The 27,393-nt window shown below is 51.7% G+C and overlaps 1 protein-coding gene across 4 annotated transcripts in view; it reads right to left on the bottom strand.

The window, feature by feature from the left end:
- The window catches only part of KIRREL3 (kirre like nephrin family adhesion molecule 3), a 328,668-nt gene that overhangs the window by 22,473 nt on the left and 278,802 nt on the right, over positions 1–27,393 (bottom strand). For all 4 annotated transcript variants that reach the window (XM_075774342.1, XM_075774343.1, XM_075774344.1 and 1 more), the window contains 3 exons: positions 23,955–24,060; positions 3,213–3,361; positions 2,679–2,806 (listed from right to left, as the gene is read on the bottom strand). In XM_075774342.1, the coding sequence (XP_075630457.1) occupies positions 2,679–2,806; positions 3,213–3,361; positions 23,955–24,060 (383 nt within the window). The remainder of the gene's footprint in view (positions 1–2,678; positions 2,807–3,212; positions 3,362–23,954; positions 24,061–27,393) is intronic.

Raw genomic sequence — 27,393 nt, 5'->3', positions numbered from 1 at the left:
GGCCACAGAGATGATGCGAGGGCAGGAGCACCTCTGCTCTGGAGACAGGCTGAGAGAGTTGGCTTGTTCAGCCTGGAGAAGAGAAGGCTCTGGGGAGACCTTAGAGCCCCTTCCAGTCCCTACAGGGGCTCCAGGAAAGCTGGAGAGGGGCTGGTGACAAGGGCAGGGAGTGACAGGCCAAGGGGAATGGCCTGAAGCTGCAGGAGGGGAGATGGAGATGGGATGTGAGGCAGAAATCCTTCCCTGTGAGGGTGCTGAGGCCCTGGCAGAGGTTGCCCAGAGAAGCTGTGGCTGCCCCTGGCTCCCTGGCAGTGTTCAAGGCCAGGTTGGATGGGGCTTTGGGCAACCTGGGCTAGTGGAGGGTGTCCCTGCCCATGGGGGTTCCATGGGGGTGGAACTAGATGACCTTGAAAGGTCCCTTCCAACCCAAACCAGTCTGTGATTCTATGATTTCAAACCCAGAAGTGGTGGGAGACAACCTGGAGAGCTGGCAGCCCCCTGGGAACCAGGTCTGGATAGCCAGGGACCTCTCAGCTGCTGTTGGCAAGCCCTCCCTATAGACCAGCTGCAATGTGGCTATCAGCCACGCTGCCCTCCTGCCCCAGCAGTGCAATTAGCAGCTTTATTAAACCTTGAAAATTGCTGAAGCAGAGGGATCTGGCTGAGGCTGTCGGCAAATTCCTGGCACTGGTGGTATTTAAAAAAACATGGCAGGTCTAAAAGAAATAGCGGCTTTTGCAGCCATGCATTTCCATGCTGGAAACACGTCCCTGGGCCAGCCCATCACCTCTCCTCCTTCCAGCACCCGCTTGCTTGGTGAGCTCTGCTGGTTGCTGCTCCCACAGCTGATGCCTCTGGGAGTTCACGCTCATGCAAAGCCCTGAGCAGGGGTTGGAGATGGATCTGGGTCTCCCTGTAGCAAGGAGATGGGGGTCTCACCCCTAACGTGGCGTGAGGCAGAGCCACAGAATTTCAGATCCCTTTTAAACCCACTGTTTGAGCATTGCTTACAAAGGTATCCATGCAAATGCCGGTGCTTACTTGGCCTCACCCTCTCTTTGGTCTCTGATTTGTTTCCTTCTGGGAAAGTAGAAGGAAAGAAGGCAATCTTGTGGGAAGCCCAACCTGGCTCTGAAAGTGGAGGGGCTGGGACAAAAGCCACCCTGATCCCACATCGCACTGCGACGGCTGGGCGCTGATGGCTTTACAAAGCAGCATCCCCTGCCAGCATCCCTCTGGGAAGATGGAGGCGGCTCTGCTGACCAGCACCAGCATCTCCGCTGGGTTAAACCAGCCGGCGGGTCTGTCCTGAGCCCTGAGATGCTCCAAACCAGCAGGAGTCAGCTAGAGGGAGCCAAATAAAAAGGGAGAAGGCTGCTCTGCCGCTTGGCGAAGGCAAGCCCCGACGCGTGGCTGGGGCTGGACCGTGAGGGTCAGGAAGCCCTCATCCTCGCTGTGCATGGCTCCTTTCAGCTGCCCTGTGGCTCCAGCGGCTTTGAGAAAATGAAATGGCAGTCTATGGTATGAAAGCGTTGCCTGTAATGATAATAACCAAGAGAAACAACAACCACAGCTGTAGGATGGGAAACCACCCAGGGATTATTGACCCGCTGGGATTCCTTAGCTGATTCGAACCATCAGCTCTCCCAAGTCTATAATTACTTCCCAGGAGATGGCCTTCACCAAGGTCATTACAGTTTGGAAAAAATACCCCAGCAGTTAATGCCTCAACGTCCGCTCCCCTCCTCAATCTGCGCCGGGGGGAGCGGAGGTGAGGAGAGCGACTCAGTCCTCATCGACTTCAGGACGCATCTGCCCAGACGAAGCTAAAAGATGCTTTTCAAACCCAAACCCGCGCGTGCCTTCCGGACAAATTTCACGTCTCAGCCCTCCTTTACCTTCTTAACGTGGCTTTGCTCAGCCCTCCTGTCTGTAAAGAGGGGATCAGAGTATCTCGCACCTCCCTGGGCTGACTGAGCCACAATTAATATTTGCAAAGCTCCTTACACTTTCCAGGACAAAAGAGATGTGAAGTCTGCTGGGCCAGATCCAGATTCCCCCGACTTGAGCAGGCTCCAGCCTGCAGCAGAGGTGACTTGGGGTGAACACGTTAGGCTGTGAGCTCAGAAACGACTGTCCCAGAAAGGACCACGCACAGGCGATTTGCAGAAGCGAGAGGTTCAACCCTTATGCCCGTCATCACGGGAATGGATTCTCCTTCTATTAGGACTCCTTTGCAAACATCTCCTGTGGGCGAGAAGCTGGCTCTGCTAGGACTCGATGGGGCAGGCTCAGACAACCCGATTCCTCCGTGGCAGCGATGGCACTGATTTTCAGCACTCTGGTTTTCCCTTTGCCTCTCCCAGACGGGACTGCAGGCCTGACTTGCCAGCAATCCAACCAAATCCCTTGTGGATTCACACACGCTTTCATCCAAAATGTTACAAATAAAGCCTTTACTGCTTCCTGCACTTCTCTGGACTAACTGGGGATGCTCACCACAGCCTTGCGGACCTGCAGCCCGCAGGCTCTGCAATGCCACGCTGTCTCCTGCATCTGGAGAAGCCTCTCAGCTCCAGCATTTGTCCAGCCAGGAGCTCCCAGCCTGTAGGTATGGACTTTGCTCCCAGATGGGGAGCTCCATGCACTGTTTCATGCCCCAAATGTGCCGTTCTTACCACGCCTGAGCCTCGCTTCATCCAGACGATGGTGAGAGATGGGTTCCCAGTCCAGGCACAGTTGAAGATCGCGTCCGAGCCCAGGTCAACAAGGAGGGACTGTGGTTCTGTTGCCATCCTGGGCCCAACTGCATAGAGAAGACTGGAATTACTCTCAGTGACGGGCTGTGTCAGCCAGAAACCCTCAAACCAAAGAGGTCACTGTGTCAGGGAAGCAGTGGTAGGTCCTCATGGACCTAAGGGCCACAGCCGTGTAAGACCCCCCAAATAAAGAAGAGCCTGAGACAGGTGCCTGCTGCAACCCCAGAACAACCAGCTCCCCAAGGACCACCACCATGAGCTGTGCGCTCATAAGGCAGGAGGAAATCAAGGGTCCCACCAGCAGAGCATTCACAAAGTCTGAGCTGCAAGACCTGAGTCCCGGTCACCCTGGGCAAGTCAGATCTAGCCGTGTCCCCTTCCTGTTAATTTTCAGCAGCTCTGCTGGCCCTCCTGAGCCCTGGGAAGCCAGTCACAAGCTGACAGACTACTTACAGTAGACGTCCACGGTCCTGCTGATGTTTGTGCTGCCCAGCGCATTGGTGACCTCGCAGGAGACGGGCTCAAAGAAGAAGGTGTGGTCCACGATGGTTTCGTAGAAGTCACCGGATGCTTCCTTTATAACCTGGCCCTTTTTCGCCCACCTGTTGAAGAAGAAAGAGCATCGTCGCGGTGATGGTTTGTGTCGTTTGCCCTTTACACGTGTGCGATGGCGGAGACTCGCTCACCCGGCACACAGCTGGTGGTGCGGAGGGGCAGCAGGACACAGGGCACCAGCGAGAGGAGATGCCAAAGCCATGTGCATGTATATCCCTACCGGAACCTTTCCAAAATAAACCAAAATTGCTATTTCCCTGTGAAAGCCTGTCTCACAGGATATATACCTCATTCCTTAGGACTCCTGGAAGACCTCAGTGACAGGAGGGATGGGACATGGAGAGTCTCCACTGATGGGCACAGCATTTCCTTGCCCAGCGCTTGCCAACCAACACTGCTGGTCCTTCCACATCAAAACCACTAAAAACCTTTTCAGCTTTTCCCCTCTTTCACCCTCTTTTTATTTTTTTTCCCAATCAAAGAGAACTTTATCCCTTTAAGGCAGCTGAAATAACATTACCCTGAAAAGCCAAGCTGGCATTTGCAACACTGCAACTTGCAAATTGTCTTGGAGAACAAGCTGTCAACTCAGCACTTGAATTAAGCCGCTGTTTGCCAAACAATGAGCAAATGTGACCTAATGGGGCACCATCTGGCAACCTGCCACTCTGGAGCGGGTGGGAAAGACAGGAGATGCTGGCAGGCAGCGTGAAGCTCCAGCCGCTCTTTGGGGGAAGGGAAAGAAAGCACAGGCAGCATCCTGGGGAAAAAAAATAATAAATAATCCTCCCAAAACAACTGACTGGTAAATTAGAGGGAAGAGGATTTCCCTGAGGAATCTCTGCCGCTGTTGTCTTGGGGCCGCTCTGCTCTGGTTGCGCCGGATGGGCTGGGATGTTTGGGCTGGGGGAAGATGCAGGCACTGGGAGCTGGACTTGCCCCATCAGGTGCTGGAGGGATGAGCTGTGGATGCTGCTTCTCATGTGGGGCCAGTGGGGTGCTTTGGGGGAAGCTGTCCCCTCCAAGGCAAACAGCATCTGCTCGGGGTCCTCCCACGGGTCTCCTGCCTTACTGCTCTCCTCTGCTCATCCCCACTATTGCTCTGCCATGGGTTCCCTGGCTTTAATGCCAGACTCACGCTGCCCCAAAGGCAACCAAAGACAACTGGGGCTTCAGTGAACTCATACAGAGGGTCTGCAGGCACAGACGGCTTCCCAGGTACCTCTGCGGGGCTGGAGCGAGAGCCAAATGCCGGTCCACGGCGGGCTGGAAAACGCTCTGACAGTGCTGCTAGAACAAATTCCTCCGGCGCCTGCTAACGTGAACGTAATTGAATCAGGACAGCTGACCTGCAAGGCTTCACCCACCATCTGACGACACAAGCGTTTTGAAAGATGTATTAGCAGTACAGATGTGAGCTGATTTGTATGCACTTATCTGCCCTCTCATTTCATTTATCTTTGCACCTCTAACAGATGCTGACTGGCCACTTCAGCTTCCCTACCCTCCCTTCCTCCCCAGACTCCCCCTTCAATAATTAATCAGGAGACGCTGCTTTTATTTCTAGGGCTGTGCTTCACGTCTTAATGAGGGGGGTTCCCTGTATGGAAAAACCAGCACAAGCGACACCTTCCAGGTGCTGCTCCAAAGGTTTGAATGGTTAATGATGCTTTGGCGATGCCTTTCTCCTTCCAGAGGGAACTGCACCCCAAGCCAAGGGGCTGGCGAGAGGTCGTCTCAGCGTCACACTTCCCTGCGTCCCGATGGGATCTGCCTTGCCCTGCCGCCTCCCTGCCGCAGGGAGGACGCTGCCCATCGCAGAGAGCATCTGCCAGCGCTGTGGCAGCAGCTTGTCCCTTGGGGATGCTCCTCCTCTCTGGGCTGCGGCAGGAGAGAGCCGGGGGGGATCTGCCAGAGCCTCGATATCCCATCCCTGAAGCTTTGCACAGGTTGTGGGGTGCAGAAGAGACGTGTCCTCATTGTCTCCTGTTTGGTTTGCTGGTCAAAAAGGTTTGAAGCCTGAACACTTGATGAAAGAAAGCAAGGAAGGAAGGAAGGTAGGAACCTAGAGGCACAGGGAAACTTCAGCTGGTGAACACGGGAATACCCTGTACTTTTCATCAGGAGTCTTTTGGCTCAGTTAAGCTCCTTTACAACATTGTCCCTGTAAAGGCTCCCAGCCATGAGCCGATTTCCAGCCTCTGGAGGGTCTTCTGCTGCTGCTCAGGTGCTCCAGGGAGGCACCAGGTACATGAAGCCATTTCCTTGCAGCAGTCAATGGGACGGGGCGAGAGCGGCACTGAACCCCTGGGGCAATCTTGTGCCTGGCGCTCTCCTCGTTATTTCGCACAAAACCGCCTTCCCTGCTCTGCAAAGGACAAGGAGGAGGTTTCAAGATGAGGATAAAAGTGACTTGTGAGTTCCCCGGGTTGTGTCCATGCAGACTGCCTGCAGATCCTCCTCCCAGCACAGACATGGAGGGCACCGGGGCTGGGAAACCAGTCGGAGAAGTGTCCAGAGGTGTGTTTGAGCTGGGCAGACCTCAGGTGAGATCCTCCTGGATGGTGCCAAAGAAAGCGAAATGGAAGGCAAGGTTTCCAAGAGTTGTTTGACTCTGCAGCGGCTTGGGAAAACACACACAAACAACCGTGGCACGGTGCTTTATGTATTTGTTCAAAACCGATCGCTTCCGCAAAACTGGATTTCCCGAGCGCGGAGATGTGTCACAAACAGCAATTTTTCGTGCTTCAGCAGAGATCAAGGTTCTTGCTCCAGTTTTCCAAGGCTTAACACTGCTAAATCAATGTGGCTGAACAAGCAGTATAGATCTTTTATAATGTCAAATTGGTTTTTAATAACGACAGCTGATAACCCTCTTGTAAAGCTTCCCGAGATGTGCTTGCAGACAGCCAGAAGGCAAGATACTCACGTTTTTAACAAGCCCATAACATGTCTTACTCACCTATTAGCCTTTCAGTAATTATTTATAAATGGGATCTGAATAAAACGGAGCCGAGAAGGTGCAGAGGATGCTCTAGCCGATGCTCCACCGCTTCGGCTTTTCACAATTTCTTCCTAATGTCTCACACCAGCCTTATTACATCCAGCCTGGCTGCCAGCCAGCACTCCTTGTCCTACCACCCTTGAGAGCAGGGGCTTCTTTCATTTATATTGTTACCTTGAAGGTATTTATAGATTGCAAACGTGTCGCCCAGGGTCTTTTCCAGACTATATAAATTTACCTCCTTTAGTCTCTCCTCGTACGACTTAGCCGCTAACTCACCTGTCATTTTTTCCTGCTGGTTTTCTTAAGCCAAACTGCATCGCGGGGGCCGTAGGGACAGGTCTGTGCAGGAGGAGCGCAGCGTCGTCATGTCCCCCACCCCGTGCTGAGCCTGCCCCAGGAGAGGGGCGAGGGTCTGCCCTTGGGGTTCCTGCCCAAGGATCTCTTCCCGTGATTTCCTTGAGCCTACCACGGCGAAGGGTAGCGCCACAGAGGGGATGCGTGGGCCCTGTCTCAGCCTCCCTGCGCTTCTTGGGTCCTCCCCATGGAGCCATTGCTGTGAGATGCCTTCACTGCCTGCTCTCTACCACCAACAGGCACCTTTGGAGGACCCCGCTCCAAATTCACCGCTGCTCCCCACTACCTGGCGCTTGCAGCCCAGAAAGCCAACCGTGTCCTGGGCTGCATGTCCAGCAGCGTGACCAGCAGGTCGAGGGAGGGGATTCTGCCCCTCTGCTCCGCTCTGGTGAGACCCCCCTGCAGTGCTGCGTCCAGCTCGGGGGTCCCCAGCACAAGAAGGACATGGAGCTGTTGGAGCGAGGCCAGAGGAGGCCACAGAGATGATGCGAGGGCAGGAGCACCTCTGCTATGGAGACAGGCTGAGAGAGTTGGGGTTGTTCAGCCTGGAGAAGACAAGGCTGCGGGGAGACCTTAGAGCCCCTTCCAGTCCCTGCAGGGGCTCCAGGAAAGCTGGAGAGGGACTGGTGCCAAGGGCAGGGAGTGACAGGACCAGGGGAATGGCCTGAAGCTGCAGGAGGGGAGATGGAGATGGGATGTGAGGCAGAAATCCTTCCCTGTGAGGGTGCTGAGGCCCTGGCACAGGGTGCCCAGAGAAGCTGTGGCTGCCCCTGGCTCCCTGGCAGTGTTCAAGGCCAGGTTGGATGGGGCTTTGGGCAACCTGGGCTAGTGGAGGGTGTCCCTGCCCATGGCAGGGGTGGGACTGGATGACCTTGAAAGGTCCCTTCCAACCCAAACCACTCTGGGATTCTATGATTCTATGATCCTATGTCATATGGTCCACGCAGACCTAGCATCCTATCTGCTGCTGTCCCTCACCTCCTCGGGCTTTGCACATCTTCTCGTCTTCCTTCCTCTTTACCAAGCACGATCTCAGCCTGTTTCCCCAGATGGGCATTTCTTCCCCTCTGGGCTAAGTTTCATTTTGTTATTTCCCTCCCTGTATTTCTAACTCGTGTTTGCTTTTCTCTGGCCTCTCTGGAGGGAGCGCCCAGTGCCACCCAATTCAGTATCTTCTGGAAATTGAATTGGCTTGCGTGATGGAGGAAAACAACTTTCAACTAGGAAACAGATATTTCGATCCAAGCTTCAAAGGGGCTATTACAGATGGCAATGAAAAAACAGTGATTAAAGAATAATAAAAAAAAAATCAACCTGTCCTGGGTCCTTTTAACATCTAGAGATAAGAGGGAGGGGGGGACTTTTCTAAGGAGACTTTCTCCAGGGAAATAGCATTTTTTGGACTCCATCGATCGCTTTCCAGCTAAGAGCACCTACAAGCAAATAAGAAAGGACAGTTTGGGCTATGTTAGCTCACAAACGATGCTGCGGCTTTATTTCAGTTTTCATACGTCAGTGTTTCAGCGTCCTGCTCTGGTTTCCGAAGGAAACCTGCCCAAAGTCAGGATTGAACGCTTGTGCTTCCTCCCAGGGTCTCAGTGGAAGATGCTCAGCTGAGTCTTCTTTGTTGCAAGGGGTAAAAACCCAGCAGCTCCATCACTTCCCCTCAAGGACCCCATTTCTGTCTGGGCTTCCAGTCTGGCGGAGCCCGTGAAGAGCTTAATCATGTTCACGCTCACAACAAGAGCACGACGTGCCCTGTAGAGCGTCGGTACACACATGAGCATCGCCAGCGAGCGCTTCATCTGCCTGAGCGCCGCCCGAGCTCATCGTAACAAACAAATTCCTCTGTCTGCTGTACAAGGACTTGTAATTCTTCAACAAACAGCGTGAGTGAACAAGATATTTACTTCACAGCCCTGGGAAGGCTGTAGGACTCATAGGTACTCTTCTTTATCAGGCCACAGCTCTCTCCAGCATCTCCCGGCAGCATGTGAACAACCAGATGCATCACCAGCACCCACCGCTCAGCGCAGGAATCCTGGGGCTCCCTGAACTCTGAAACGCCCCATCAAGCATGACTTAAATCCTTGCCGCAGGCTACTCCTGGCTTAAGGAGGTGGGTTTTTTTTGCAGCTGCCAGCAGCACACACGGTCCTTGAACTAGACCTCCCGGCAGATCGGCTGCTCTGATGGCGTGTAACCCAGGGAAGTGGAGTGTAGCATGATTTTTAATTAACAATGCAAAATAAAGCAGTTGCTTGCCATATAAATTGTGTTTACTAAGAATGACTTAAAATAGATAAATATTTTCCTGGACGCATTTTAATTGCTTAATAAAAGTACCAAGAACACCCACAAATACCTTAAATAAATGCATGGCTCAGGGAATGAATTAATTAACATTTCATTCCTGGGAATGGCTATTAATTGCTACAAATTGCTTGGAGAATGGGTTTTGTTGCTTTATTGCCAGCGGTACCTTCAATCCCTAGTGCCATAATGCGGCAGTCATCCTCAGACGAGAGCCATCCCTGTGCGTGATGGCTGCCAGTGGGATGCTGCGAGCATCACCCCACATCCCTCCGCTGCCCCCCGTAACCCTCGTATCCTCCACGAAGAGGAGCTCATGGATAAGGACGGTGTTTCGTGGATGACGTGCTGGCATCCCTCGAGGTCCATGCTGGGCAAGGACAGAAGATGGCTCGTGCCAGCAGCCCCGTGTTTGCGGAGCATCCCCTGTGAGCAACAGGCTTGGGAGAAATGATTGAGTGAGCAACAGGGCCCGAGCAGTGTCACGCTACTCCCCTACGCAGCTCCGGCATGATGCATCGTGCAAATTATTTCTTTATTAAGAGTAAATTTCCATAATGGTGATCTATGGGGTTATTCCTCTTCTCCTGCCTGCTCCCTCCCTAATGAAGATGTGTGGGCCCCACGCAGTTCCTCAGCCGCACGTCCGCCGTCCTCCCTCCGTGCCGACGCAGCGTGTTCATTTATCAGCCAGCGCAGGCGATAGGTAATCTCTCCACCATCTAAATTACAAGGCTGGGCCTTCCGGGTTGGGGTTTAATCCAGTTCAGGAGCGCAGAGCCCCGAGCAAAGCGCAGAGCATCCTTGCTGATGGCTGGCCGATCCTGAAGCACATGGGCTGCGGGGGAAAGAAGACGATGGTACCCACCATACTCAAGGAAAGGCTTCTGAGCTTCCAGCTCCCATCCTGACAAACCTCCATCCACGCACGGCTGCGGCAGCGATGGCCTCTTCCCAATCCTCCCTGTCCCTGACACAGGCATCTCAGCTCTACCACGAAGTGAACCCCAGGTCATAACAGTGGAGATGCTGCACCTTGGAGCAGAGATGCCAACTTTGCTAATCTCCTCCCTGCCTATTTTTTTTTTCCCATGTGGCTTTTCTTCAGAAACAAATAAACAGAGAAAAAGATTGCGACCTTTTCCCGAATTTCAACAGTTCAAACTTGAATCCCTGACAAGGACATGTTTGGTGTCTGATTGCGCTCGCTGCGATACACCAGTTGTCGCTACTGGAGTTTGATTGTTTTTAAACACTCTGGGGTTTTGATGATAATAATAACACCTCGCTGTGCAGAAGAAACCTCTGGCTTGATTTCCTATCTAGTCTCAGCTTCGGCGTTCCCCCTCCTGCCAAGCCAGGAGGCCGGCGATGAGCCTGATTGCTCATCAAAGCGCCGTCTTTAAGGGAGGTGCCTGTCTTCGGTGCACGGGTTTTGCATCTCCTCCTTGCCATCAGCAGGTCCCAAGAGCGGGAAAAATCAGCGAGGGGCTGCTTAGAGCGCCCCAAATCATGCCTGAAGATGCACAACCAGAGTCTGGCTCTCCAGAGAGCGTCAGGGTACCGGAGCAGAGATGGGCAGGAACACCCCGGGACCAGGTCTGTGCTGCCCATGGCGCGGGAGCCTGCAGAATCCAGTGTGAGAAGGCTTCTCTCCCTCTCCCAGACGGCATAATTAAAGCTGTGTCACCGGCACAGCCTCTACAAGCTGCGGTTCATTTTGGTGAGAAAACAATCAAAATAGCCTTTCTCTTAGCACAGTGATCAGAACAAATTGGCCGCAGAAGCGGTGGGGAAGAAGCAAACAAAGCTGTTAACTTGTCAATGACTTGACTGATCAACCGTTGTAAATAGTTAAAGCTGGCTGATGAGCTGTGCAGATAATCAATGGCATAATGCTACGCACCGCAGCCCCAGGACCAGGCATGACCAGGTTTTGCAGCTGGAGCCACGGAAGATCGGCCGGGAGCGTGTCGTGTGGACCTCTGTGCATGCCAGAGGTGGCCACGGACCCCACGGGTGGCTTGGCTGGGGGACGGTGAGAAGTAACGCCTGCCTGCTGTAGGTGCATTCCATGCTGGACACGTGCCCGAGTCGCTGGTATTCCCAGCGCAGACCATAGTTTACAGACGCTGGCTTTTGCGGCAGGGAGGCGCGGGCCAAAGCACACCCCATCGTGCCCCCCAAGCCCGGCTCCCTCGCTGGCACAAGGGGCTGGTAGGGATGCTCAGCCCCTCTGGAAGGAAACCGGAGACGCATTGACGGAAAAGCTATTATATTTCAAAGGAAAAGCACAAAACTTCATGGGCTGGGTGATTCCTTCTGCAAATTGAGCTGGTTTAGATCTGACAGTCTTTTAATCCCACTGTTTAAAATCACCCCTTCCCCTCACCCCCTCACATGAGAGGGCTGTGCACCAGTCCTGTCCCCATCAACCCCTCTTTTGCCACGACAGATGCTTTTCTCCCCCTCTCCTTTCACAAGTCCACCCTCTTTTGCAATAACTCCTCTCCCCTCGGCCGCAGGGATCATACAAAAATTGTACTTTTCTTTCCAAGTTAAATTACCAGAGTTAAATTCCTGAATTTTCTGGATGCAGAGAAAGTTTAAAACCATTCAGATGGGTCAGAAGAAGCAGGCTATGACAGCCAGCTGCCAAAACTACTTATCCTGGGGAAATACTGGGGACATGAGTCATCCCTTAGTCCTGGATGAGCTCGGAGGTGTCACCTCTCCTGGGGGGGATTTTACCCCCTCGGCAGTGATGCTGCATTTCATTTCTCCTGCCTGTATCGTCTTGACTTATCCCGCCACACAACAGACATGACTAATAGCTTAACTATTATTTCTCGCGCGGATCGGGTAATCCAATTTCATCACGTGGTTTGTGTTTCCTCAAATCGTTTAACTGGATTAGTCCTTTCTGGGGTCTTCCTACCCCACTCCACCCCCGTAGAAGAATTTCTTCAGCCAGATTTATGGATGCTGGCATGTCGAAGTATTAATTCTCCGCCGTGTTTATCCTCCTGCTTAGTGCAAAGTGAATCTGTGCTGTGAAACTGTTCAAACTCGCCTTTCCTTCTACTACAGCTCTTATTTTTCACCTAAAAAACATCACTCGTGCTTGTGGCTTTTACAAATTTACACCTCGCTGTGCAATTCCTTTGGGGTTTGCGGGGAAAAAACCAACCCAGTGGTAACCGGAGACAGAAACCTCCAGCCCTTCATAAGCAGAAGATAAGTGCTGCCAGGGGGATCTCGGAGCCAGTGCTGGTCCCCCTAAAGCTGTTCTATCCCCATGACAGCTGCTGTTGCCATCCAGACTCACTTTTTAGGCTCTATCTGCCTGAATTTTGGCACATCCTCAGGTTGGTGTAAGGCACAGCTCCTTCTCTGGCAGGTTCCTTGGCTGGTCCTGCCAGAACAGTTAATTATTCAGCGTTGAACTGTCTAGATCAAAAGATCCAAGTTAGGATTACCAACAGAGGCAACTGCGCTCGGAGGTGCATATCCCAGGTGAAGATGGGTTGAGTCCTAACTATGTGGGAATCTTCTTGCAGAAGATGCCAAGGGCAGAGATTTCTGTATAAGCTGACACGGGCTCCCGCTGGCTGAACAGCGAGTAACTTGGGGATTTGGCAATTCATAAGGAGGAATAATAAATGACATATTCAGAAAAGCATTCCCGTTGTGCTAATGCAAATATATAGGCAATGTACAGGTGGAGAAACAGAATAAAGTTACAAGTTCACTGAAAGATCTGCTCATCTTTTCACTATGAAATTCAACCATCCATCCATCTATCCATCTCCAAACTTATGGTCAAGTCACTATTCTTGGCCAAGCCTCTTGAATCTCCTTAGACCACTCCAGTAACAACACTGGTCTTCTCAGCCATGTCAGGAGAAAATAATCAAACGTGGTGGCACACTGGTACAGCAGACTGACCCATAAGAGCTTTGTGATTATCTTTTGACTTCTGTACAAAACAGCAAGAAACAGGAAAAAGACGTTTCCAAAAGTAAAAACCATTAAGTCCTTAATTACACACTTCAATAGCAAAGCAGAGCTGAGCAATAACCATTGCTTGATGCTTTACAGACAAACGGCCTTCTAATCCAGAGCCAACAGCTTGTGTTCTTCCTTTGCTTTAATATTTGCCAACAGCTTCCAGAGAGTTTGCATAGGAACAGAAACCCAGGGACAGAAACCCAGTTTGTCCATGATCTGATGCTGGAGGAGACCAGAATCCCTTTTGGCTCTTTCTGGGATGGGCTTTGCAAGGCTAGGTGCTGTCTACACCAAGCAAGCACGCCAGGAGAACTTCACGTCAGGCAGAGAGGTGGCTCTGGATGCACAACACATCCTCGCCACAGCTACCACACTCATCCAGGTTTGTGGCAGAAAGGCTCTCCTGCTAAAAACTGCTCAGCTTGTGCCAGCTTTTCCCTTGCTTTCCCTTAAATTTGCTGCTTCCCACTGAACCCAGCTGAGGAACCCTGTGCAACATCTGCCCAAGCTCGGCAGCGGATCCACAGATCAACAGCCTACGTATGGCAGGATGAGTCCTCTGATTGCCAGTGTCATGTGTGCTGGGGAAATTCCTGGGCCACATGTTCCCGGGGGGGTGAGTGGGACCCACCAGGCTTATTTTGGGATGCCAGCACCCACTGGGTTGTCTTATACTCATGCCATGCACGTTGGCCTACATCTTGTTGCTATCTTGACAGCTCTTTTAAGACATTTCCAAGGACGCTGCTTGGGGAATTAGGCAAACGAACAATAACTGATGCTGACTGCAATCACCAAATCACCACTGGTTTACCAGGGCAGAAACGGCGATAGTAGGTGCTAACAGCTTCTTCCTCCATTAAACACCCCCTACCCCCCCAACCCCTGGAAACTGCAATAAAGGAGCAAAGAAGGAATCAAGAAGTGAAATCCTTCAGCAAAGCACCTGCAGGGCTGAGGTGGGTACAACCCCTGTCCCTGTCCTGGGTCCCTCTTGCCTCATCATTCACTTTGCTGGTCCCTGGCCACGTTCCCCACCCTCTGGTATGAAAGCAGAAAAACCTCCAGCAGAGCTAAAGGCCTCTTAAATCAACGTCCTTCCCAACTCAGAAGCTGTAAGGGGATTCATTATTTATATCGCAGAAACACAAAAGCTTAGCATATTTTAAGCTGTCTGAAACGACTTCAAGGCAACTCTTCCTCTCTCTTTTTTAACAAAACACATTGAGATGTCTCCGAATTGAGCGGCAGGAGGAAATTCTCTTTTTCTTCAAAAAGAGAAAATAAAATGGAGGGATTGAGGGAGAGAAAGGAAAAAACCCTCTGTGATCCAGCTTGGGATCACCAAGGAATGCCCATCAGGGGATATTCCCTGTGAGATGCTGGTGTAACCCTTTGACAGGCTCTTTCCTGACGTCACACGGAGGTTATGGCAGGAGGAGAGGTGAAGGAAGCATCTCCACTGCTTCACAAGTCCAAGCACACGCAGCCGTATCCTTCAGAGGCGGCAGGAGAGGAGGTGCTGAGTGCTTGGTGCCTTTTTTTTTCTCCTTCTCCCACTTTTTACATTTTCAATTTAGTCACAGCATCTCTAATTTCCTTAGATCTGAAGCAACCTCGTGAGACTGGAAGGGAACGATATAGAAGAAAGATGAGGGGAAAAAACCGCCAGTAATCTTGTAAAAGTCAGTTTTGAAAAATCAATTTTCTTGTGTGACAAGATTTGCTTAAGGCTTTTCGTTCTGTGAAATCAGCCCATCATCCTGCGGGAACGCATGAAGGAAGTGGCAAGTGTGGTTTGGAATAACTCAGATTAAAGACTGCTAAATTAGGCTTGAGAAGCTGCCACCTCTCCTTGCAAAGGAAGAGGAGATCTGGCTAGAGGACCCAACGATGCTCCCTTCCCAGTCGCCAGGAGCCTGTCTTGAAGGAGAGGTGACCAACCAGGCTGGAAAAACACAACCCTCAGAACCCTACGGATGTTTAAAAGAAGCGTTAGCACCTTTGCTTGGTAGCAAACCGTAGGGTCTTTGGGTGCAAAGTTTGCTGGAAAGGAGAGGCTTTGGAGACAGGTTCACTCCGACGTTGGGAAACTGCAGTGCACGAGAGCAAAGCCTTGAAGACTGTTAATGCCTCGAGAAGATGCCAACTCCCACCCAACAGGGTGAGGATGACCGCGACCATGGTGCACCCCATGTTTGGGTGAGCCCTCCTGAAACACGCCAGCAAAACCCCTCTGCCGTCCTCCTCCGTTGGAGAGGCTCCATCAAACACAGCTGTTCTGGCCAGCTGCTTCATCACTCATTTAATTTGGCACCTTTAATCATTTCTACACCAAGGAGCAGTGCTCAAGAGTACAAAGCGCTTTCCTTCCCCTCCTTTTTTTTTTTTTTTCCCTTTCCAGCCATCAGGTTCTCTCCTCTCTGCTCACTGCTAATTAGTTCGAGCTGCCTCCGAACATCTCCCACCCGCTTGTTCCCATTACTCTGACAAGCCAGGGAACGGGAAGACAAATCTCCCCGTCCTCACACCTCCGTGAGGGAAGGGAGGCTCTTCCAACCTCATCTTCCCGGTCTCACCTGGAGCCGCGTGCCTCAGCGCAGCCCCCCCAGCCTTGCTTCCCAGCTGCGGGGATATTTGTGCCTTTTATTTTACTACTTTTTTTTTTTTTTTTTAAAGCCTGTTTTTCCCTCTCCACCTGCCACCCAGCCACGCTTCGCTCCCTGTCAGAGGGAGCTGGCAGATGGGGCTGATGCATGAAGGAGATCTGAAGAATTCATTTCCCGGTATTTTTTTCTCTCCCCAGCTTTCATTTTCACTTCAGAGCAAAGGTCCAGTTGTCTGGGAAGAAGCTACAAAGACAAACCTGGGCAGGAAAACAGAGATAGTCAGGAAAAATGTTACAGTGCCGATAACTTGAGACCTCTGTGTGCTTTGCATTCATTTCAACTCCCGCTTTAGCTGCATTTTGCTATGTCTATAAATTAGATTTATTCCGTTGCTGCTGTGAAATGCCTGCAGGCCCCTTCCCTGCTCCGGCTTCTCTCGCCTCCCTTGCCTGGTTTGGCTGCGGGAGGCAGCGGAAGAGGTGACAGCCCTGCTGAGGGACGGCATATGGACTCACGACGTCCTGCCGCTGGACAGACGGCAGCCTCGGCCGTCGAAGGAGGGAGCAGATGGAAGCATCGCCGCTCTGCGGGCAGCGGGGAGGAAGGCAGGAAGAACAGGGAGAGCTTGCACATCGGTGTAAACGAGCAGTTTCCCCAAGCTGGACTGAAGGAGCAGGATGATTTGGGGGGGGGGGTAGAAGGTCCTACGCATGCCAAGAAATGGCTGCAAAACCAGAGAGACCGTTCCACCTGAAGATGCTGAGATGCCTCTTGCCCGGACCAGACCTCGGGTGAGCTGCTCCCCACATTATTTCTCTGCAGGCTCCCGGTCAGGAGGGACCCTCGAGGCTCTGCAGGACTGTGTGCGGCTGCCCCGTGTCCCCCTTGCAGTCCCCAGAGGAGATGTCTGAGTGTTGTTCCCCCTGTGAGTGTGACACTAAGCCTGACGGACGTGGGGGAGCGTGCTCATGTGCCCGCAAACTTCACGCCTCGTCTGCAATTGCTGGCTGCTCTGCAGTGTGTTTTGAACCCCTGACAGTCCCTTTTAAATATTAATAGGGCTGTGATTGTCATTTAATAAGCGCTTAATATTGCAGATCTCCCTTCCTTGGCAGAGACTGCTGGGGAGACAAAAAATGTGCCAATTAGGCAGTGGTCTCAGTGATCAGAAGCTCTGGGGAACGCGGTGTACAGGGGGATGTTCACTTTTATTCTGGGCCTTTCATGAATGGGCAGAAGAAAGTAAGCAACATACCAAACACGCCAAGTCCCAGGAGACGTTCTTCAAAGCCATCTGAATTTCATATTAAAATATATTCAGGTCTTACGGTGCCAGAATAGGGAAAACGGCCGCTGCTGGGGCTTGGCTGCAGGCAGCGCCAGGTGTGCCCATTAAATGGATCATTTGCCACTTCTCCCTCAAAAGTTGCCAATGAAATGCATCGCCCTGAATCTCTGCATCAGCTTCCCACGATCCAATAATCCCTTCTGGCCTGTACAGCCTACGGATCTGTGAACATATTCTGCGGCGGCTAAATGGAAGAGACAGGGACAACTTTGGTGTCATGGAAGAGCATTAAACGTCAAATACGCCTTGTCCATGTGTTTCACCCTGGAACAGAGATATTGTGCACATCCAGAAGCCCAGCTGACTGAGTGAAGGAGCTGTGGAGAGCTAGTTGGGAGGGAGACATCTCCCAGTGCCTGGGGTGATTTCTCCTTCTGCTCAATGGTCCTGGCAGCAGGTAACCATTCCCAAGACTCTTCCTTCCCTAAGACCTGAATTCCTTGGATCTATAGATGAAGCATGTGGCTTCATCATGGTCAGCTGAAATAGGATGCATCCATCTATCAGGCCAGGTGTCCTCTCTGCCTGGACATGGGGGACCCCATCTGAACAGGTCTGATCCCTGAGGAGTGAGCAGGAGGAACTTGGGATGGGAATTCCCAAGTTCCACACACAAATGGATGACTCGCTGACCTTCACTCTGACGTTCCTCCTCTGCTATAACCACACGCCTAGGGCAGGGGCTGCCTCTTCTGTCTTGCCTTGGGGATCTGTTTTGGAGAAGCTGGATCTATGTGTTGAGCCCATGAGTGGCTGAGTGCTGATGGATGGGCTACCAGCCCAGCCACGGCGTGCCAGCCACGCTTACTGGGGCAGAGAAGGTCCAGCGATTCACCCCAACCAAGCAAGGGCTGGCCATCTGCTCATCCCTTCCTCTATTCTCCATCTTGTAATGCTCCTGGCTTTGCTTCTCTTCCACCCAGTGTCACCCAGCAGCACACACCCTTATCGACTGGCTCTTTGCCGTGCAGCAAAGCAACGCCAAGCCACGAGGGAGCTGGTTCAAGCATTTGAGCCAACTTTCAAGCCGCGGCGGTGCTGTTTCCAGCAAGACATGGGGCATGTGCTCTTGGAGAACTTCACATCTCTGTGGCAGCCCCAAGCAACTCATGAATAAGTCTGGGAAGATGCCAGCAGGTCCCAGAACTGTGCATACGAGACCCAAACTAAAAAGAGCAGCAATGCTCTGTGGAGTTTGAACTTCTCCTCGGGGTTTGTTAAAACAAAAAGTGGGAATGCGTCTCCACGGAATGAATACCTCCAAGATGGCCCAGTGTAAGACAGGCAGGCCAAAGCACAGTTGATTTGTATCATTATTTTCTCTTTCTCTTCTCAGAGCTCCTTGATATCAGGTGCAATTTTTCCATATTTATCTGAACCCCAACAAACCTGCCACTTTCTCCCCCAAACCAGTGGCCAAAATACTCACAGACTTGTACTTGGGCATGCCATACAGTCCTTGGAGACAGCAGGTCTGCCAAAGGCGCTGGGGTCTTCATCGACACCTCTCCCCAAGGCTGGGTGGGAGATGCCCACCCTGCATCCCAACCAGAGCCAGGACCCTGTGGAGCAGGCTGGAGGAACGGGCCCAGCACTGGATCTCTTCCCTGGTTTTACCCCTTCGCAGCAGCAAGAAGTCACATCTTTTTGTTTTCCCCTGCACAAAGGCAGGACAGAATCTCCCATCAGCGCATTTGAGCCCCACTGCCTTTAAAGAAAACCGTTTTAAGAAGCAGTTGAGTTTGGATTAATATTTGATGAGTGACAGCATGCAGTTGGTTCAAAGATAAATCAGTGTTTACCAAACAAGAAGGTCTTTTCTACAGACCGGAGCCCACTGAGCAGACAAACAAACAACGCTCCTGCTGCAAGCCGAGCCACGCAGTGCGTCGGCGATGCCAGTGGGGCTGAGGACAGAGGGATGCTGTGGGCTGGCTCCAAGCTCCGGCACAGCCTGACCAGGCACCCAGTGATCTGGGAAGATGGTGTGGCTCAAGCCCTGACCTGCAGTTCACCAAGCTGCAGGAAGATCTTCACCAATATTTGGGCAGACGGCGCCTTCAGCTTCAGCCCAATCGGGGCACAAAATGCAATCCCCCTTCTCCTACAGGATGGGGAAGAAGTGGTGCAGCACCATCCCCGGTGGCTGTTAAATAAATGCTTCCCAGCAAATCCTGCCCTCTGTTTCTGCTGTAGCATCAGCTGCGATGTCCCCCACACTCACGGAGAGTAGTGCACGTTGTTCCCAGCTGCCGTACTCAATGCCAGAGCCAGACACCTTGCAGCAGCTGGGAAGGGATAGCTCTGTCCTTCCACCTATGTCTGTTTGTCTGTCCATCAGTCCCACGCCTTATTTTGGAAGTGCAATGGTCCCCACAACTGCAGGTGACGCTGGAGGGTGGCTCCAAATGTCCCCCCACCTCCGTGACTACAAAGATAACATTATTTGCAAAGGTCTCTGCTAGCCTTGGGGGTGAGAGCACTGTATCAACGCGTGAGAGTGAGATATGTATTATTGCCCTGCCTGTGCCAACTCCCCATCGCTCCGCAAAAATAATCATCATCTGAGGAGCCCAAAAGGCTGAGGGACTCTGCCTCTTGCAATATTAAACTTTCTCATTTTCTTCTGCCACTTTAAAGATTCTCTTTCTTACTGCAAGTGATAAATAATAACAGCAAAAAAAAAACAAACCCAAAAACCAAACCCCACCCCACAGACACACAACAGACATCAAAAGCCAAGAGAAGATTGGCAAATAGAGAGATCTGAAGTGAGCAAAGAGGATGCCTGGTTGGGAGTCGGTTCACGTAGCCCCGACTTCTGTTGCTTTCCATTAATTTTACCCGCCATCACAGGTGGCAGAACAACGGCGACAGCTAATTACTCTCTCTCCCTTTCCCTTTCTTGCCCGTTTGCTTGCAGCAAAAGAAAATCAGTAAATTCCCAAATTCCCCCCTCCCCACCCCAGAACTGTCCACCGAGAGGCAGAGGCGTGTGGGAAGTGCGTTATTAGAGGAAGACGAGGCGGTGCAATTTGCCCGCGCATATGCTCGCTGCCTGGTGGAGCCGTTTGCTGCCGCTGCTCCTCCAACCTGGCACAGTGGCTGCGTGATGCTCTGCCTGCAAACGAGCTGGCAGAGGCAGGCAGCGGCTCGAGGGAAGGGGCCCTCACCATCGTGAGGACATTGCGGAGCCACTTTGGGCTTCCAGCCCGATGTCCACGGATGCAGATGGGGACACAAGCAGCCCAAGTCCCCTTGAGCCTTTCTCGAGTAGAAGATGCTGCACCAGCAGAAGCAAGGAGCTGTGGAGCAGCGGAGCAGCGGTTCGGTGGGCTGAGTTGCTCTTTAGCTGCAAAGGGAACACGATTCCAGGCGGAGATGGGATAAACCCAGGCCAGATGGGGTATAAGACCCTATAGAGGCCATAGGATATGTCTATGCAAAGATTGCTCTGTATGGTGAGAGGGAAAAACATGCAAATGAGCAAACCTCCTGCTGCCAGGGTTAATTCATCCCTATGCCAAGCAACCCCGCTCACGCATCACTGCAACGCCTCGCCAGCCCTCTGCCTGACTCATCCTGCTTGCTTTTGGTGACACTGGCCTGTCCCGCATCCAAAAGCAAGTGACAGCCCAGGTGACATCGCGGATGAACAAACCCCCCTGGGGAAAAAGATGCTCCTTGTCAAGCAGTCGTTGCTGCCAGCGAGGGAGGAGGATTGGGACTTCAGCTGCAGGGTGTCCTCAGCTAAGAAAAGGAGCAGAGGAACCATGTCCCCAGCAAAGGACACCCTGCCCCAGCCCTGCCTGCCCCCCAACATCAAGAGATGCCAGTGTATTTTTAGGCAGAGGGGTTCTGGCTTTTTCTCCCGTTAGACAATGCCACTGAGGCCAAGCATTTCACGGAAGCCTGTCAATTTTGACAAAATGTCATTAAACTCCCCCCTGGAAGAGAAGACGCGGTGCAGGCTGTAACTTTCCACTCTGGCTCTGGGAACGGATCGCTCCGAGGTCTCCTTTCTAACCAGGTTTGCTTTGCATTAAAACCCACATGGATGTGATGTATGACATAAGAGAGCACAAAGAAAACCTCCTAAGGAAAAAGCAGCCGCCTTGATTTCATCCAAACTATATTCTCTGGGGGGGTTTGGGTAGGGGCAGAGGGGGAATTTTTGCCTCCTGAGAAATTGTACTGAATTTTGGTTCTTCTCCCTTCCCACCCTAACGAAGAGAGCGAGGGGTCTGTGCTTAAACCCCCAGGTCAGCAGGACCACGGGGATGGTTCAGCGGCTTCTTGCTAAACGAGCAGCACGGATGCTTCCCAGCTGAGCATCTTTGGGTGAGATGCTCCACCTCGCTCGCTTTTCCCAGCCAGAAAAACCCGTGGTGCAAACCCAATGCAAAACTTACCACCCCTTGCAAATTCAAGCAAGGTGACAGCTTGCTCGTGTATTCGAAGCAGGGATGGCCCTGCGGAGCTGGCTGTGGATTTATGCCCAGAACAGGGGATTTATATTGTTTAGACTTTTTTCCTTTGTGTTCAGAGCTGTTTACTGACAAACATATTGGGAGGTATTAAAAATAAATGTCGGCTGAAGACCAAGACCTAGTATCTCTATCTGAGGATGAGGGAAACCATAGGAGATATATTAGAGTGGTTCTCTCCCTGGGGAGAGAAAAATACCACACTTTCTCTCACCGTTGTTTGTTTTTAAGGCAGAATAAGTTAATTTAAGCAGTGATGGGGTCCCTGGGGATGACATTGAGCTCATGTTCTGCCTTTTCACCTCCAAGTATCTTAGTCCTGGGGTTTTACACACCCCACCCCTTCACCCATTAGTCAGTGTTGAGGTGCAGAGGGCTCCTTGCTTGGATGTCCCGCTCTGGAGGACTCCAAGCTTTGGTGCCAAAACATCTGCCGCCTTTATGTCGTTAGTGAAGAGCTTTGGGATTTTTTGGAAGGGAAATGAATCCCCCTCTCATCAATCAGAGCCATTAAGTGGAAGGAAGCCCTGCCGAGAGCTGCTGAATCCTGTTTGCTTGTCACAGTGGTAGGGAAAAAGCCTTGTGTGATGTTAAAATGCTAAGGGAACTTAAGAAATGAGAAACCCAAAGTGCTTGAATTTTTCATGCCTCTTCCCCCCCCTGCCCCAAAACCTCCTTTTTATGAGAAAGCATAACCTGAAAAAACCATACAATTAGTTTTGATAGTAAAGTCCATCATCAAATGAGTCATGAAGCGCTTTGCAGCAAAGCAGGAATCCCGATGCTCAGGAAGAAGAAGGATGACAAGACACGTGGCCCTGGGATGGGCGAGAAGGAATGAAGAGGGCTGTGGGCGGCATTTGCGGCTACAGGGTCAGCAAAATCCCTGCACTGACGAGATGGCACCAAAGACAGGAGAAGCGTGGCTGGTCCACTTGCTGTTTGGTGGAGAAAAGCAATCCAGCATTGTTTGGGCCAGGGAGAGCCACGTACCCAGAGGGCTGAAACATCCAAGAGGAAGGAGAAAGCCCAGACAGGAGCCTTCAAGGCAGCTCTGTGCACAGCTCAGGGTGGGTTTGGGGATGAGGTGAAAGCCCCTGTTGCTCAGGATCGGGCCAGACGCCCCCTCTTCAGAGCAGAAATCTTACCAGGCTCTTGCCACCATTTGGTTCCTTGGCCAAAGGCGGTTTGTTTTGCCTTCAACTGTACCAGAATCAATCACGACCTAAGACCCACGTGGGACGTTCACCCAGATCCTTCCCCAGATTGTCATGCACTTCGTTTTCCTCCTAACTGTAAATATGAAAACAGGGCTATTTGTATCTTTGACATTAATTGACTTCTCAAATTAATAACTCTTCTGTGCAACTAGGAACGCAATTATTGCTTTGTTGTGCTGATAGCAGATATCCAGCCGGAAGGAATCGTTCCTACCAGCAAACTCAATTGTACTAATTAAGCTGTACGAGCCTAACAGGAGGCGGGTCATGGGAACCTGTCCCCGGAGGTGCCTCCTCTGTTATTATCAACTGACGCTGTTGCAAAACCAGCACTGATTGCACGCTCGTAACTCCAAGGCAGGAGCTGCTGATCGCAGCGGTGGGACGGGGCTGTACCTGGTTGCTGTGAAACGTCTCCGTGCTGGCTCAGACGCGGACTCTCCTCACCACAAGCTGGAGCTGGGAGGTTGAGCACGATGGTCTCATCTCCCAAAGGGTGCTGACAACCCACCCTGCCTTCCATACCCATATTTTTGTCAGCTTAGACCGAGAAACCTTTGAGAGAGGCAGTGTTTCCTAGTGCTAGCAGCCCTCGTACCTGTACCCAAGAGCCCACGGCCATCTGCTCACCTTCTGCGGCGAACAAGACCGATTGAGACACACTGCTGGGGTTAGAGAGGCTTACGGCGGTTGCTGAAGGGTTACACGGAGACAGCAATGGAGTTGTATTGTTTAAATCATAAAAGAGTATAAAAAAAAAAGGAATTTTCCCATAATAGACTTTTTACTCGGCGCGCTTTGCTCATTATGTCCCCAAACAGATGGCTCCGTCAGCTCAGTGCCAGGCCTCTTAATCCACTCCAAAGCGCCAATGAATCTGACCGAGGACTTGCTGCATGCAGCAAAACATAGCAGACGCGGAGGCAGTTGGAGCCTCTCGACGTGTAACAACATCATCAAGGCACGAGCAGCGTTGGGGAGCCATCGGAGCGGGGATGCTGGGAAGAAGACTGCGCCACAGCAGGTCTCTGCTGCTCTGCGGAGATCAGGCTCCAGGCATCGGATCCCCCAGCTGGAGGAGAGCAGAGGCCAGGGGATGAGCTAGAACGACCACCAAGCAGTTGATAAACACGGGAGCAAGTGGAATAGCCACCAGAAACTGCAGCCAGAGCTGCAGAGCGCTCTTGGGTCACCTGGAGGAAATAACTTTGCACGGTGGGGAATGTGAGAAGCTCTCAGTGGAGGGCTGGAGCGAGACGCGTGGTGCCAGCGAGCGGGGTGGCTGCCTTACCTGTACTGGGTGACGGCAGGGTTGGCCTTGGCGGAGCAGTGGAACTTCACAGTGTTATCCTCCAGGACCGGCTGCGGCTCCACGGACAAGTTCACCAGGGGTGGGTCTGCCAAGAGATAGAGACAAGCCCATGAGCGACTCAAAGGCATGGTGCAGCATCCCCTTGCCTGCTGCCTGCCAGATTTCTGAGACTGGAAAGCAAAATTTGGTCGTAAGAAAACATGGCAAAAGCCCCGAGACCCCTTGGTGCTGTGATATCATGTTTAAGGCTCATGTCATGCACACAGCTCGTCTTGGAGGGCTTCAGTGAGACAGAAAAGGGAGCCACGCACACCACTCGATGTAGCATTTCACTTCAAAAATGTTAACGCTGGCTCCGATACCCGTTTGAGCAAATCAACTTGCCTGCTTTGAAAAGCTCCCATTTAATATCGTTCTGTGTAATTATGATCTTTTGTCTATCTGCTAACTTGAAAGCGGCATTTCTGCTCTTTCATCAGCTTAATCATCTCTGCCAAGTCCTTATTGGTGTCACAGGCCTTTCGGTTCTTCCGACTGGTGCTCGGTTTCTCTTCTCCTTTTCACATGATAAGCATCTAAATGCTTCAGAGGCAAACAAAATTTAGGAGAGAACCGATGAAAGGAAGCGAGAAAAGGGGCCGATGTTTAGACGGGGAATAAGAATATCCAGAGTCGTTTTAATTTTTAATGATGTCTGAGAGGGGGTGTTAGCCCTCCAGATTTAGGCTTTAAGGATGAGACCTCATTTGAGGGGAAAAAGCAGAGAGAAATGGCCTTGTGGAGAGGTTTTCTAGGTGCCTGAAGAACCAGTTGTCCCACTGGAGGCTGCACTGCGGCTGCGGAGAGGAGCTGAGGCCAGCTCACTGATCCGGCTAAGGGTGGGAGTCTGATGCAGCATATGCCAAAATATATCCTAAAATAGGATGTGCTACATGTTCGCCTCTACCCGCTGCCTCTCTCCTCTTCCTAAATATCTCAGCAGCATCCTTCCCAGCTGGAGCAAGGGGAAAAGCTGCAGTTGAGCTCAGCACCCAAGCCCTGCCAACCTGCAGGAAGTGAAGCTGGTTGGTACCCACTGGCCCAGGGGAAACCTCCCGCGTATGAGGAGCAGAGGAGGAAAAAGCGACGCTGTCTGCAAAGGCACGGGAAGGGTTGGCGCCAGCAGAGCTGCAGGGGAGGAAAGGAAAGCAGAAAGTCTGCCCGCGTGCCGAGAGAGAAGGAGAGCGTCCAAAGCAACCCCGCGCTATTCCAGCCTGTCTCTCCTGGGGTTGGGACGGTCCCTGGCAGAAAGGCCACCAGCCGGGGACAAAGATGGAGTCTCCGAGGTGGCCTCGGCAGTGACCTTGGCTGGCCTGCAGCCTGGATGAGACAGGAGAGGGAAAGGCAGCGTGCCGGCGGCGTGCTGCAGTACCCCAGCGTGCTGCAGTGCCTCCTCCTCCTCGTCCTCCGCCACGTCCCCACCTCATTAGGCCCCGTGATATTTACCCAGCCAGAGCCCCGCTTTGTTGTGAGCAAAGCCACCTGCCTCCTTGATGGGAAATTATGACGGGGAAATTATAGGTATTTTCAATTTACCCTAATCTCATTTTAAAATGAGCAATTCAAATGACAATAAAGATGGGTGCAGTTGGGAATATAAATGAGCTTCCCTAACGTAACAGCCCAGAGATATATAGTGGGCTCCTAATTCATTTGCAGGCATCCTGACACTTCCCTATTGTTATACAACAACAGCTAATCACCTTCCTTTGTTAAGTATGAATCACACTTCTCTTTAGCAGCTTTCCCATTGTTTGATGCTTTAGTAGCTGTGCCTACGATTTACAGAAGAGCCTCTTTGTATTAAAATGAGCCCGGCTCCCTCCTGCACTCAAAATAAAATAAAATAAAAAAAAAAGAGAGATTAAAAAGGGGGGGGGAAAAAAAAGGAAATGAAATGAATTAAAGTCTTTGATCTTGCCTTTCACAAATGGGATTGGGCTTTCTAATATTGTGGTAGCTTCCCCGCAAGGCGGCGGGTGCTGTGGATAGCGTGGGTTTCTGTGTGCGAGTGTGTTTTGGGGTATTTTAAAGAAAAAAAAAACCCCACAAATTGTTACTCGTCAGAATGTAATTCCACTCGGTTACAATTATAATTCCTGCCTGGCTTCTTGTAATTAATTTGAATGATGGAATCCGATAGAGCCAGCCCACAGGCGGCCAGGAGGAGAGCATGCATGCAAATGCTCGCACGCCCAGGCACCACATACCCTTGTGAGCACGCTCGCACCGGGGCACCAGCACCGCTCCTCACCAGCCGTGCAGCCGGTGAGGCACCGAGCGAACCCCTCAGCTCCCAGGATTTTAAGTCAGCACCTGGGAAATGACCACTGGGGTCACAGGCTGAGCTCCGCGGGCTGCAGGCACAGTGCTGGCTCTTGGGCACCTGCAGACCCCTCTCCGTGCTCCCAGACCCCCAGACAAGCTCTTCCAAACCTCCACCCTGAACCCAAAAGCATCCTGTGGGTCAAATGAGCAGGAACGAGGAGCTGGAAGCAGACTGAGATGCCTCTTCAGCTCTGGGCTTTCACACTCCCCAGTGGGAAGCGCGAAAGGGAATAAAATACTCGAGTGCTACAAGGATAAACACAGCAGGACACCCTCCAACACAACGACGTGGCCCTTGGTTTGCTCATCGCCCTGGTCCACAGACCCTCCACGTTCTTCCTCCTACTCCCACCTCCTGCAAAAAATACAGATGCAGTCAAATCCCTTCTTGCCATGAAAAAAAAAAAAGGTGTAAAAATGAGCAACTGCACACGTGTGTGCAGAGGCTCGGAGCAAACGGCTTTGGATAAGCAATAACCCTGCTCCTCCCCATCCCGGCACGCTGGCTGTGCATTTCCACAGAGCCACTGGGCTCTGGCAGTATAAATAGTTTATGGCATATCAAACTATTAAACATGATTTTAATCCCACTTGTGATGTTCGGCACATAACTCACAGGAGGCTGACTTTGATGTGGCTGGTGGAACGGAAATCACATTGAACAGATGTTCCAGCTGGAGTCGCTTAGTGTTTCCATTACAGACCCTGCTCTGGGTTTTTTTTTTTTTTTTTTCAGTTCCCTTTTTTCTCCCCGCTTCTTTTTTTTTTTGGAAGAGGAGGGTTTTATGACTCAGCTATTTCATTGCTGCTAAGATGGTCAAGTAGCGCCTGCATGAGATTAATGGGAGCCAAACGTCAACTTCGCATCAGCTGCAAGAGGATATTCTCTCCCACCGCATGCGTACACCCTGCATAGGAAATAACCCCCGCCCAGGCGTTTCTTTGCTGAGTGTGAGCATTTTTGATGCTCTTTTGAGTTGCAAAAGAAAACGAAAGCAGGAGGAGTGATTTACCAGGCTGCTGCTTCCTGGGAGGGATTATTTTTGGTTCC

Source organism: Balearica regulorum, chromosome 23 (genome assembly GCF_011004875.1).
Source record: "Balearica regulorum gibbericeps isolate bBalReg1 chromosome 23, bBalReg1.pri, whole genome shotgun sequence".
Classification (NCBI taxonomy): domain Eukaryota; kingdom Metazoa; phylum Chordata; class Aves; order Gruiformes; family Gruidae; genus Balearica; species Balearica regulorum.
The sequence above is the reverse complement of the archived record's forward strand: the minus strand, read 5'-3'. Positions and strand labels throughout refer to the sequence as shown.